Source organism: Eublepharis macularius, chromosome 1 (assembly GCF_028583425.1).
Source record: "Eublepharis macularius isolate TG4126 chromosome 1, MPM_Emac_v1.0, whole genome shotgun sequence".
Lineage (NCBI taxonomy): Eukaryota > Metazoa > Chordata > Lepidosauria > Squamata > Eublepharidae > Eublepharis > Eublepharis macularius.
Genome location: NC_072790.1, coordinates 233,017,828 through 233,029,766, shown reverse-complemented (window position 1 = coordinate 233,029,766; position 11,939 = coordinate 233,017,828). Strand labels below are relative to the sequence as shown.

Below are 11,939 nucleotides of genomic sequence, written 5' to 3'. Positions count from 1 at the left end.
CAGGTCGGCCGTGACAAGGTAAGAAGCCATCTTCCAGGCTAGAGTGAGATTGTACTAAGTGTTTTTTGTGGCTGCCTTAACTTGTTTTTCTAGTAGTAGTGCTGGATCCAGTATCAACATAGAGTTGATCCCTATCAACATAGGGGCCGTTTCCAGATGGCTTACCTTCTGCCGCTCCATGCTGCAACGTTGCGGCTCGTCCTGGGGTGAACACGAAATATCACGCGAGTTTTGTGCGACGTTGCGCAAAACTCGTGCGAGAAAACGTGATATTTCGCATTTTCCCCAGCACAAGCCGCGACGTTGCGGCATGGAGCGGCAGAAGGTAAGCCATCTGGAAATGGCCCTGGTTAATAACTCTGGGTTGGGAAATTCCTGGAGATTTTGGGGGTGGAGCCTGGAGACGATAGGGTTTGAGGAGGGGAGGGACCTCAGCAGGGTAAAATGCCATTGAATTCACCCTCCAAAGCAGCCATTTTCTCTGGGGGACCTGATTCTTGTTGGCTGGAGATCAGTTGAAATCCCGGGAGATCTCCAGCTACCACCTGGAGGCTGTCAACCCTGTCTGAACTCCCAGCCCCAACTTGCATGGCAGGTAGGATTGCCAGGTCCCTCTACCCACCAGGCGGGAGGTGCGAGACCTGCTCCTGGATTACATGATGACATCACTTCCTGGAAATGAAATCATCATGCAGGGCATCATTGTGCCCCCCTGGGAGTGCTCTCATGCTCTGCAGTGGGCCAATTTTCGCCCCTTTGAGGCTGAATCAAGTCCGTTTTGGCCTAAATTAGCCTGCTGTGAAGGTCTCCAAGGACCTTCTGGCAGTGCTCCCACGCTCCACAGCGGGCCAAATTGGGCCCATCTGGGGCAAAAATTGGCCCACTGCGGAGCACAGGAGCACTGCTGGGCCAGTGCGACATCGTCGTGCTGGGCCCTAGAGTGTTCCCATGCTTTGCAACAGGCTGATTTCAGCCTCAAACAGGCCCGATTCAGCCCGCTGCACCCAGTTTCTCCTCCACAGGAGCTTGTGATCTCTGCTGAAATGGCGGTGCACCTTCAAGATACGTAACGGGCTGTGGCAGCAGGAATGGTCAGCGACCACAGGGGACCTCATGATGCGGGTGGACGCTACATCCTTTGAGGGGTGGGACAGCACCAGCGGGGAGCACGGAGGATGACTGCAGGCTGTTGTGATAGGGAGATGGGGGGGGGCGAGTGCCACAGGCTCCAGACCAGAGGGAGACATGGGAGATGCAGGGCCCAGGCACAGGGCCCTCATCTTGAGCAGTATATCCCCCATACCCTCTCCGCCATGTGGGCAGCAATCGAGAGGAAGCAGCTGGAGATGCTCCACGAGTAGAGGAAGGCTGTGTCCCAGGGCCAGGAGTGGATGGCTGGCCTGGCCGCATCGGTGATGGCAGCCGTAGGTCACCTGGGAGGACTGCTGACTGTCATGCACAAAGGTCAGGCCAGCATTGAGGAGCTGCTATGACAACTCGAGCCTGCAGCCCATGGTCTCCTGCCAGCCCCCCTCCCATCCTGCCACCTACATGAGTGCCTCAGGGCAATGCTACCAAGCTGCAGGGCAGCCACCCCACTGGTGAGCATGGCTAACCCCCGCAAGGCGCAGCTCCTGCCTCATCCACCGGAGGGCTCATGCCCATTGGCCGCTCCCACAGCCTTTGGTGTCACCCTGACTGGGTCCCCCCAGCGGGTCCCTCCCTGTAGTGGGGCACTTGCCACATGCCCCTTCACCGCAGGCTGCACCCCTGAGGGGTCCACGCACTCCATCGTCAGCTTGGCTGGGCAGCTCCCCCTGCCGTGTGGCTCCATGCGGGTGCTGTGACCGCAGGGGCATGTGGTCCCCAGCTGCCTGCTCTCTGGCAAGGGGGAAGGGGATGTCAATGGGCAGTGGGGATCACGACCTGTGCCTTTGTTTGTTACTTGCATGCCTCTCATAAGAGCAGCGCAGCCACTGGGGGATGTTGGCAGGGGCCACGCTGGGCTCAGCTGGTGGCATAGCTCTCCCACAAAAATCCTTAGGGAGTGGATGAGCGGCCCCGCGGGTATGCAGGCGTGTGGGCACCAGCAGCATGGTGGGCCTCAGGACTGTACTGTTGTTTTACTTCATTTATTTTTGTAAATTTTTTGTTACTTGAATTTGTTACCATTGTTATTGGTTCTGAGGTTCTCACTAGGAAAAATTCCTGTATGTAATGTTTGTTTTTATTTTTCCATTGAATGTGGGGTGACTTTTTCAGGGATTTTACCCCAAAGATCCTTTCTGCCTCCTTTCAGACAGAAGAAAGGGTCTCAGTTTTACAGGAAATCACATGGCCGTTTTTTAGAAAGTGCAAGAGCAATAATTGCATTTCTCCCCATTTCTTGTTTATTCTCATCTATTTTTTTGAAAGTAATATTTTTATTAACATACTAAAATCAGTGAACAGTATTCTCATCTATTTTTGTTAACAAACTTAACAAATAGGAATTTTTGGTCCATTTCCCCCCCAGTAAAAACTGAAACCTCTCTTTTTCTGCAGGCCACTAATAATTCCAGTTTTGGAGAAAAAGCCTTATCATTTCTCCTAAATGTTGTGTCGCTGGTATACAGTTTTTGGAAGAAAGCATAAGTATTGATGACACCTGCATCAAAAGGCAAAGAGGCGTTTTACCTGGATACCAAACCAAAGGCTCCTCCCAGCAGACTTATCTGCCCCCTTTTCCTTGACATTCTGCATGTTCACCTTACACCACAGACGGGTCTCTCCAATGTGGTTTTTGCTCTCTTTCCTTTTCCTCATTATTTTTCTCATCAGAAGTAACTGCCTTTCTGACATTCCATTCAGGTTCAGCTATGCACACCTAGCCTGGATTGTGCACTCCGCCTCTTTCATGACTTTTGCAACTGAGAGCCAAACTACAAGTGACGTCTTACACAGGTTGGACACTAGTCGGCTTCCCTCAAGTTTTGATGGGAAACGTAGGCATCCTGGTCTTGCAGCTGTAATGGAGAGCCAAGCTGTAAAACCAGGACGCCTACATTTCCCATCAAAACTTGAGGGAAGCCGACTAGTGTCCAACCTGTGTAAGACGTCACTTGTAGTTTGGCTCTGATTTGCATCTGCATAGCCCCCTGCACCCTCTCCTCCCCACCTATATATCTCTGTCCAGTTTCTTCATACCCTCCATGTATCCGACAAAGAGAACTGTAGTTCTCGAAAGCTTATGCCTGAATAAAGTTGGTTAGTCTTAAAGGTGCGACTGGACTTTTTACTATTTTGTGTTCTCTCCTCTTGTCATGTTAGCTGTGGTGGGAATTTTTATGGGTGGCTCCTTACCACCTTGGATGGGGAGAGAGAAACTGGTGCCAGGGGGATCCCAGGGTCCTGCCCGTAGCACTTCCCCCTCTTGCCTCCCACTCTCTCCCTTGCCGGAGCCTGCCGGTTAGCTTTTTCTTCTTGGGGTTCGTTCTTATGGTTTTCCGCAGCCAGTCGTCCTGGTTTTGGGGGTAAGCCTTTGTCTCCCACCTTTAAGGGTACTTAACACTTACACAACATAATGCTAAAGCAGAAGGGTTTTATTGAAGCAGAATAAAATGAAACACAAAGCAGTTTACTACAAATGGAATACAATTCAAACGTACAGCTTGCAACTTAACTTCTAAAATCCTAAGAAATCACTTAACACTTAACACACTAAATGAATACAGGCAACTTATATTCTAACACTTAAACCTAAGACAACTACAGAAAAACCTGGGCATTCCCTGGGCTGGAGCCGAAGTGCAGCAGCGAGGCTCCCCAAAAAGGGAGATCCTCCCTGGTTACTTGGCTGGGACACTCTGATGGTCCAGTCCCTAGCTGTCCAGGTGGGCAGGTACCGTCCCTAGACACCCAGGTTCCGAGTCCAGAGCCCCTTTACAGTGGCTTGTAACCTTCTTATATAATGGTCCAATGGGCAGTGTGTCGTCACTACTGGAGTGATCCTATTGGCTAATGGACCTGATCCAGGGCAACCAAAAATACTTGTTTACCTTACAGCCTTCTCTGCAAGACAGTCTTAGGAATTGGATGCTGAAGTCAGCAGAAATGTGAAGTGGAATGTAGTGGCTTGTATGCATGCACAACTTTTTAGTTCAGGCCTACGACCTTGCTTTTTTTTTCCTATCCCTTATAGTGTGCCAAATGTAACACATTCCTTAGCAGGCTGCTTTGTAAAAGGAGATAAGGGAAAACCGAAAGTTAAGGAAAGAGAAAGGGAGGGGGTTGAAGAGGAGGGGGAAAAAAACCCTCCACTTTAGAGAGTTTTAAACTGCCACTTGTAATTTCTAAATGAAATGCTGCTATGGGCCTAGGTCTTTCAGAGCCAAACTCCAAAATTTCTCACAACATTAGCCATGGTGTGTTTTCCTTTAGTTTTTCTCATAAGTCCTAAATTTTTCCCTGTGATATTTTCTTCCCCTCTCTGCTGTAAGACTCTGTAGCCCCATGGGGCAGAGTGGTAAGCGGCAGTACTGCAGCCCAAGCTCTGCTCACAATGTGAGTTTGATCCTGGCAGAAGCTGGGTTCACATAGCCAGCTCAAGGTTGACTCAGCCTTCCATCCTTCCGAGGTCGGTAAAATGAGTACCCAGTTTCCTGGGGGTAAAGTGTAGATGACCGGGGAAGGCAATGGCAAACCACCCCGTAACAAAAAGTCTGCCAAGAAAACGTCATTGGCGACGTCCCCCCATGGGTCAGTAATGACTTGGTGCTTGCACCTTTACCTTTTACTCTGATGTAAGGTGCTTGCACCTTTGTACACCTGATGTAAGGTGCTGCACCTTTACCTTTTACTCTGATGTAAGAAGGTTTGTACCACCTTAAGGGCTGAAAACAGGGAAACAGTCTTCCCACGCTTTATCAGAAACCATGGTAATAAAAAGTATGCAAACACACAGGGTGCAATCCCTCCTATATATGCCAATAGAGAAGGTATGTTTCTAGATAAGTGGAAATCCTCTGGAAAGAATTTGTAAGATACTTAGGAATGTGGTTTCATGAAAACCTATATTCACCGGGGAATGTAAACTTGAAAAAATTAGATGGAACATCTTTTTAAAAGTTAACATTCTGGGTATCATTGAATCTCTGTGGGTTAGGAGGACTGCATCTATTAAGTCGTGCTTATTACCCAAAAAATAATTCCTATTTATCAATCTACTGTTAAAGATTATTTCTTCCTAGCCATTGGATGCTTCACAAAAGCTAATCTTAGCCTTCATTTGGGACAATAAATGATTCAGAGTTGTCAAGAAACTCACTTTACCTAGCTCGTTTCTTGAGTCATAAAAACTCTGGTTCAGGCTTCTTGGCCCACTCACATTCCGCACACATTGGATAATGCACTTCCAATCCTCTTTATAGATCATTTGGAATGGATTTTTTTGTGTGCAGAACAAAAAATCCACCTCAAACGATTGATAAAGTGCATTGAAAGTGCATTATCCAACGTGTGTGGAATCAGCCCTAGTTAGAGGCAGTTAGAAGTTAATTAGAAGCAAAAAGATATTTTCTTTAGGAGAGTGCAGTTGAGATGACACAGCAAATCCCAAGCTAGATAAGGGGACAATATGGTGCCACAATGCAAGTGAGAGCCAGTTTGCTGTAGTGGTTAAGAGTAGAGATGGGCACGAACCGCATCACGAACGTCAAAAACCCATGAAATTGGCGATCGCACGATTGCGACCCGGCAGTTCGTGATTGTACACGGCCAATGAACCAGTGTTTGGAAGAAGCCTAGTTTGGTGCGTTTGGCTGTGGTTCGGGAAGCCAGACAGTCAGGCGCCATCAATCAATTCCCCTGGAAACAGAGCCGGCGGGGAGGAGGGGAATGCCTGAACTCTGTCTGCGCTCCTTCTGTCGCCCTGGAAACCCGAATGGAAGCCCAGCTTACCTTGATCGGCAGGTCTTCCTTCCAACCATGGAGCTGCAAAGCGATTACAAGTTGGGAGAAGACACCCGAGGGGGGAGGGGGGTGTTCTATAGCCATGGGCACTCCAATCTCATCCCTGCAAACCCTGATAGGCAGCTCTGACGGCCAAACACAGACCTCCAGCATTGTTCTATGGGACCTCAGCTTATAAAAATACTGCACACCCAGTTCTAGTTTCACTTGCAGCGAGCAGTGGAGTGGGACAGAGCTGTTGCTTGCTACTTGCTAGCCTTTGGGGAGAGAGACAGAGAAAGTTTAATTGAGCTTGGATTTGGGGGATAGGCATCTATCTCCTCTGGTTCCAGGGCTGCTGCCTGGCTCTGGGGCCAAGCTCAGTGGGCACCTCGGCTGAGGGCTCACATTAGTGCCTGATCAGGTCAGGTCTGTGGGAGTGGTGGGCTAGAGCTCTAGTCCCTCCCTCCCTCTGGTGCCGGGAAGAACGTTAAATTTTTTTGGTTTGCGCCCATGTCTAGTTAAGAGCGCAGAACTCTAATATGGAGAGCTGGGTTTGATTCCCCACTCCTCCATTTGAAGCCAGCTGAGTGACCTTGGGTCAGTCAGCGCTCTCTCAGCCCCACCCACCTCACAGAGTGACTGTTGTGGGGATAATAACATACTTTGTAAGCCGCTCTGATTGGGTGTTAAGTTGTCCTGAAGGGCAGGATATAAATTGAATGTTATTATTATATTATTATAAGATCAGAGACTCTCTCAAGGTCAGAACATTGGAGGGAGTTTAGCACTTGCATTCCATCTCATTAACACATGGGAGTGGAGTGATTAGTCTCCCACCTGTGAAGACAGGCAACTGCAGAGCCTGTCCTCACAGGTCTACCCTTTCTTGATTGGTTGAGTTGGGTAGACCACACTGCAGGCAGGTAGCCTTAAACTTTAACCCTCATTCTAGCTTTTATCCTTTGGGGGTAACTTCTGCCTCTGAACGCTATGGTTACTCATGGAGGCTTGTAGTGACATGCCATCTTGTCTTTGTTCTCTGGACTTGAGACTTATTTGAAAGGTAACGTCTGCTTTAAAACTGAAAGCCTTAAGTGTTTGCTAGCTTGGCTAATTAGCCTGTTATTTTCTTCTCCTGTTTTGCACGCTTCTATAAATTCCATCATGTCCCAAAGATATTACCATCTAATTTTAAAACAGAGGCAACTGCAACGGTATCATGTTTCATTATGTCCTTCAATATATTGTTTAAGCATTGGGAATAAATGGTATATTTGACAACAATGTACTTACTGGGTATTTAATGCTTCTCTCTACTGCCTGCAGTGAACCATTTAATATTCTGTATTAACCATTCTGATTACAGCAAAGCAAAACATGTTGGGCTTTGTCCTGAATCTTATTATTCCAGAGCTTTATATATAATACCAATTTCTCAATAAATTTATTACCGCTGGATCTGGAAAATATTTCAGAAAAGAAGGCACTGTACTAATTATGCTATTAATCCATTCCCAGCCAGAGGCATGCTCAGAGGACATGCTATGGACTTTTATTTTGCAACAAAAAAGTAGGCTATGTTTAGAAACGGGATCAGGGCATTATTGAATTTACCTCAACTCCTTGCCAGCCAAAACCTGATCTATGTTTTGAAGCTGCTTTTTACCCAGGTAATGCATCTCCCAAACATGGGAACTTTAATCTGTTGCTTGTCAGAACAGCCTGCCTGGCACATAAATAGACTGCGGGAGACATTTCTCCCATCGGTTAAATTCTATGCCAGGGAGAAAAAAAAGCTGTACCTGCTACATTTCTACAAGCAGTGCGTTTTGTTACAGGCACCAGAATAGGGGCAGGTTTTAAAGGAGAATCCAGAGGGCGCCTGTATAGCCCGAGAGGAGATTTTGGCTCTTCTCTCTCACACAGGACTAGACGCATTGGTTCAAATTCCCTTTGCTACTATTAAAAGCTCAGGGGCGCTGCAATGATAATAGCCGCAGTGACAGAGCTGAGACGCGCGATGCGCAAAGAGTTAAGGAGGTGCTTACACTCCCTAAGAAAACCCGCTTGACTCTTTGCAGACGTTCCCTAGCCAAGCTCAACGGCTTCCTTCTAGCGGGATTAAGTCCTTGGCTCCTCCTTCCCGCTCTCTTCGAAGATGGCCGTCGCTGCTACTGCCCTGGCAGCCCCCCGGGGCGCGCTGAGGTCGCTGATGCTGCACGCCTGGCGTTGCTCTGCTGCCGCCTCCTCTTCTGCTTGGGCAGGTGGGTGCCAGGGAGCACATCATGCATGTGCAGAAGGGAGACCGTTCCTTCTTACAACCGGGGCGTTGCTCAAGTTGCTAGATCTCAAGGTCTGGGCTGAACCTTCAAGGGGTTTCGCCTCTTTCTCAGGGTCTCCAGGACAAGGACTGGAATCTCGGGTTGGAAGGAGACAGGAGAAGACGCGATTTCCTGCTGGGTTTCATGGGTGCTTATGCTAACTTGTCCCATCATCTTATTCATCAGCTTGTACCATTAGTGCATCAGGTACAGCCAGACTTTGCCCCCTGGACAGGCTGAAACCAGGGTGTGTGCTGTCCTATCTTGAAGAATTGAGCTCTGGCTCATGGAAAAAGCTCATACCCTACCACAAATTTTGTTAGTCTTATAGGTGCTACTGGACTCTTGCTCTTTTCTACTGCTACAGACAGACTAACAGGACAACCCGTCTTGATCTTTCCCACCTGGTTTGCCCCACCCAAGATTAAAAGAAAAACGCACATAGTCTTTAAATAGTAAAGAATCCAGTAGCACCTTTAAGACGAACTAACGTTATTGTAGCATTAGCTTTCGAGAACCACAGCTCTCTTCGTCAGATGCATGGAGGGTATAAAGAAACTGGCCAGAGATATATAGGTGGTGCAACTACAGACTAACACAGCTAACTACTCTGGATCTATAGCCTTTAAAATGTGATTTGATGGCTTCTGTGTAGGCTGCAGAGAGTGAGATCTTTTTTGGAGAAGAGGAACTTTTTAGGGATGGTAAATTCGTGACCCTCTGGCTTCCATTTAGAGAGTGAGGGGTCTTTTGGAAACGGGGGCACTTGGTAATATTCTGCTCTGAAAATATAAACCCTCCACCGATCTGACCTGCCCAACGACAACAGCTGATTTTTGAAGATGTCTCTCCTCCTTGGGGTATAGTAATCCTGAAACAGCCCCTTCCTCTCCCCCCATTAAAAATTGTGGGTTTTGAGCAAGGTGGTGCAGGGAGAAGAGGGCTTCACTTTTTTCTGCAGCATCTTCCAAATAGGAATGCTCAAACCCCTCTCCCAAATTTCTCTTTGCTCCCATAAGGGAAAAAGGACATTGAGGGTGCCTGTGTTTTAGGAGCAGCGAGAGCAGGTTGTAGAGTGTCGATTTCTACTGGGGAAGTGATGGAACTTTTAAAACATTGGAATGATTTAAAAAATACGTTCATGAAATCTGATCATGGGCCTCCCATGAATTGTGCATTTCACCCCATCTTTTAAAGAAATGGCCCCCGTAAAGGAATCCCAGGAATCTGCTACCGCTGAAGAAAGCGAGGTGTGCAAAATGACCTGAATGCAATTTAACAAACTGCATTTCTTCACAAAGGATGCGTCACTGGGTGGTAAGTTTCAGGGGGTTAGAGAGGAAAGAGGAGGCAGAGTGGTGTGACATTGCCAAACGTATCCATCACCTTTGCTTGATGCCTCCTTCCGTTGTCCATCTCACAGAGGACTTGCTTCATCGCATGGACCAGCGTGACACCTGGGACCGCTTTTACTCCGAGAAACGGGCTACTGGGCCCCGACATTTTGACTGGTTCTTCAGCTACAGGGAGGTCTCAGGACTGCTGCTTTCTACACTGCAGGGTCTGTCCTCTGGTGAGACCCGCATACTGGACGTAGGCTGCGGCACTTCAGCCTTGGGTCTGGGACTGTACCGAGACTCACCCCACCAGCTCCACATTTCTTGCTTGGATTTCTCTCCTCTAGCCCTAGATTCCCTGAGCCAGCTGATCCGGGAGAGCCCCCCACCGCGGCACCCACTTTCCCAACTGTGCTGCCATCTCGCTGACGCCACTGACTTGGGGGCCACTTTTGAATCGAGCTCTTTCCACCTCGTGCTTGATAAGGGGACCTGTGATACGCTCCTCCGGTGCCCCCAAGGGCCAGGTCGAGCCAAACAGTTAGTGACAGAGTGCCTGAGGGTTCTAAAACCCCAAGGCAAGCTGCTTCAGTTCTCTGATGAGGACCCAGATGCCAGGGTACCATTCTTGGAACAGGCTGGGGGTGCGAATGTAACCGTAACGGAGATCGGGCACATTAATGGCATTTGCTACTATGTTTACATGCTTGGCCAAAGGCCCCTGGACTTAGCAGACGGCAGGGAGCAAAGCCTAGAAGGAAAGGGACTCAAAACTGGACCTGCTTGCTTGCCCTAAAACCAGTGTGGTAAGGAGAGTTGAATTTTTAATCCGGAGAGAAGCCTGAGAAATTGTTTGTATTTGAAGCACCTGGGAAGTAGTTACTAGATGTCTCACTGCCAGGGTACCGGGAATGATTGATTGATACATCCTAGGGATCAGTAGGTGTTTGTACGTGCTTGCTTCCCACCTGCTCAACCTGTACATTTGTAAGCAAACAATTGAATACAAAAGGTACTGTGGGTCTGTTCCAAAAGAAACTGATCTTGTGAGGGGCTGCTACTAGGAACTTCCTGCTGCCTAGGAAAGTGGGAAGACACTCTAGGCCATCAGATCTATGTCATCAGCTAAACGAGGAAGGCCGAAGTAACTGAGAGGCGGCACTTTTCCCCATGGCAACCATTATAAGAGGGCTTAAAGAGGATTCACAGATCCTTCCCTGCTGGTTAAGTCCCCTCTTAATTCCACATTAGAACAATAAACATGTGACAAAGGGTCTGTGCTGCAGCCAGAGAAAGCATCCGCAGAATGTGCTGATTGGCATGATTTAGCTTACTTTGAATAATTCTAGTTGTGCTGCTCATGAGGAGGGGTAAGGAGCGAGGCTGGGCACTGAAGTTCCCATCGTGTAGCTGTGCAAACGGTATTCAGCTGCTGCCGAATGAGGGTCCAATGGTATAGCCTCTGGTTTGCATGCGGAAGGTTCCATCTCTGGCACCTCCGGTTAAGACGGATCTTAGTCTGTTGGGTTGGGAAGGACACTTTTTGGCCTGAGACCCTGCCTGGGGAGCCACTGCTGGCCAGAAGAGAGAGCAATATACTGGATGGGCCCATGATCTGACGCACTCTAAGGCAGCCCCGTCTTCTGCAGTTCCGTCAGGCAGTGCCCATGAGCTTTGGAGCACATCTGTGAAGATATTTAGTGGTCTGTGAATCTTTCCCCTTAAAACTAAATGAAGGTTCTAGTCCCCTAGACTGACAGATCTCACTTTTATTTCACATGAAAGCATGGGGCCTCTGGAAGCAGAATTCTGCACCCAGTTATACCACATCCTGCTTTTTTCTTTCTGTGGACCTGAGCACTAATAAGCCAAGTAAAAACACCAACAGGAACAGAGATGGGTCCTTCCTCTGTTGGGTAGCCAGTAGAGATGCGCACAAACCAGGAAGCTGGCAGTTCGTGGTTTGTCAAAAGCAACAAACCGCAAACCACCATGAATTTGCCCAGTTCGCTAACTGGTTTGTTCGGTTCGTGGTTCGTCATTTCTAGGGGTGGCAAAGCGGCAGCAGCAGCGGTACTTTTCTAGGTGTTTGCATTTGCAAACAGCAAGAAAAGTTTCAAACTTCCTGCCCCACTGCTTTTTTCACCCGATGGGAGGGGTGAAAAAAGCAGGGCAGGAAGTTTGAAAGCAACACTTTTCTTGCCATTTGCAAGCGGCAAGAAAAGTGTTGCTTTCAAACGCCAGCCACTTTTCAGCTGATCAGAGGGGGATCCCCCATCAGCTGACGAAAGCTGCTGGTATTTGAAAGCAGCTCCCATCCGCTAAAAAAAGCTGCTTTCAAACGCCTGCT

The 11,939-nt window shown here is 48.4% G+C and overlaps 1 protein-coding gene across 2 annotated transcripts; it reads left to right on the top strand.

Moving 5' to 3' along the window:
* Positions 1 to 8,086: 8,086 nt before the first annotated feature.
* On the top strand, positions 8,087 to 11,482 carry CSKMT (citrate synthase lysine methyltransferase). 2 transcript variants are annotated; one of them, XM_054990230.1, is made up of 3 exons: positions 8,087 to 8,195; positions 9,450 to 9,569; positions 9,676 to 11,482. In XM_054990230.1, exons 2-3 carry the CDS (start codon positions 9,521 to 9,523, stop codon positions 10,383 to 10,385), a joined length of 759 nt encoding a protein of 252 aa, XP_054846205.1. In that variant the 5' UTR covers positions 8,087 to 8,195; positions 9,450 to 9,520; the 3' UTR covers positions 10,386 to 11,482. The 2 variants fall into 2 exon arrangements, with proteins under 2 accessions (XP_054846205.1, XP_054846124.1); XM_054990149.1 differs by lacking the exon at positions 9,450 to 9,569 and having other exon boundaries at positions 8,089 to 8,195.
* Positions 11,483 to 11,939: the final 457 nt, after the last annotated feature.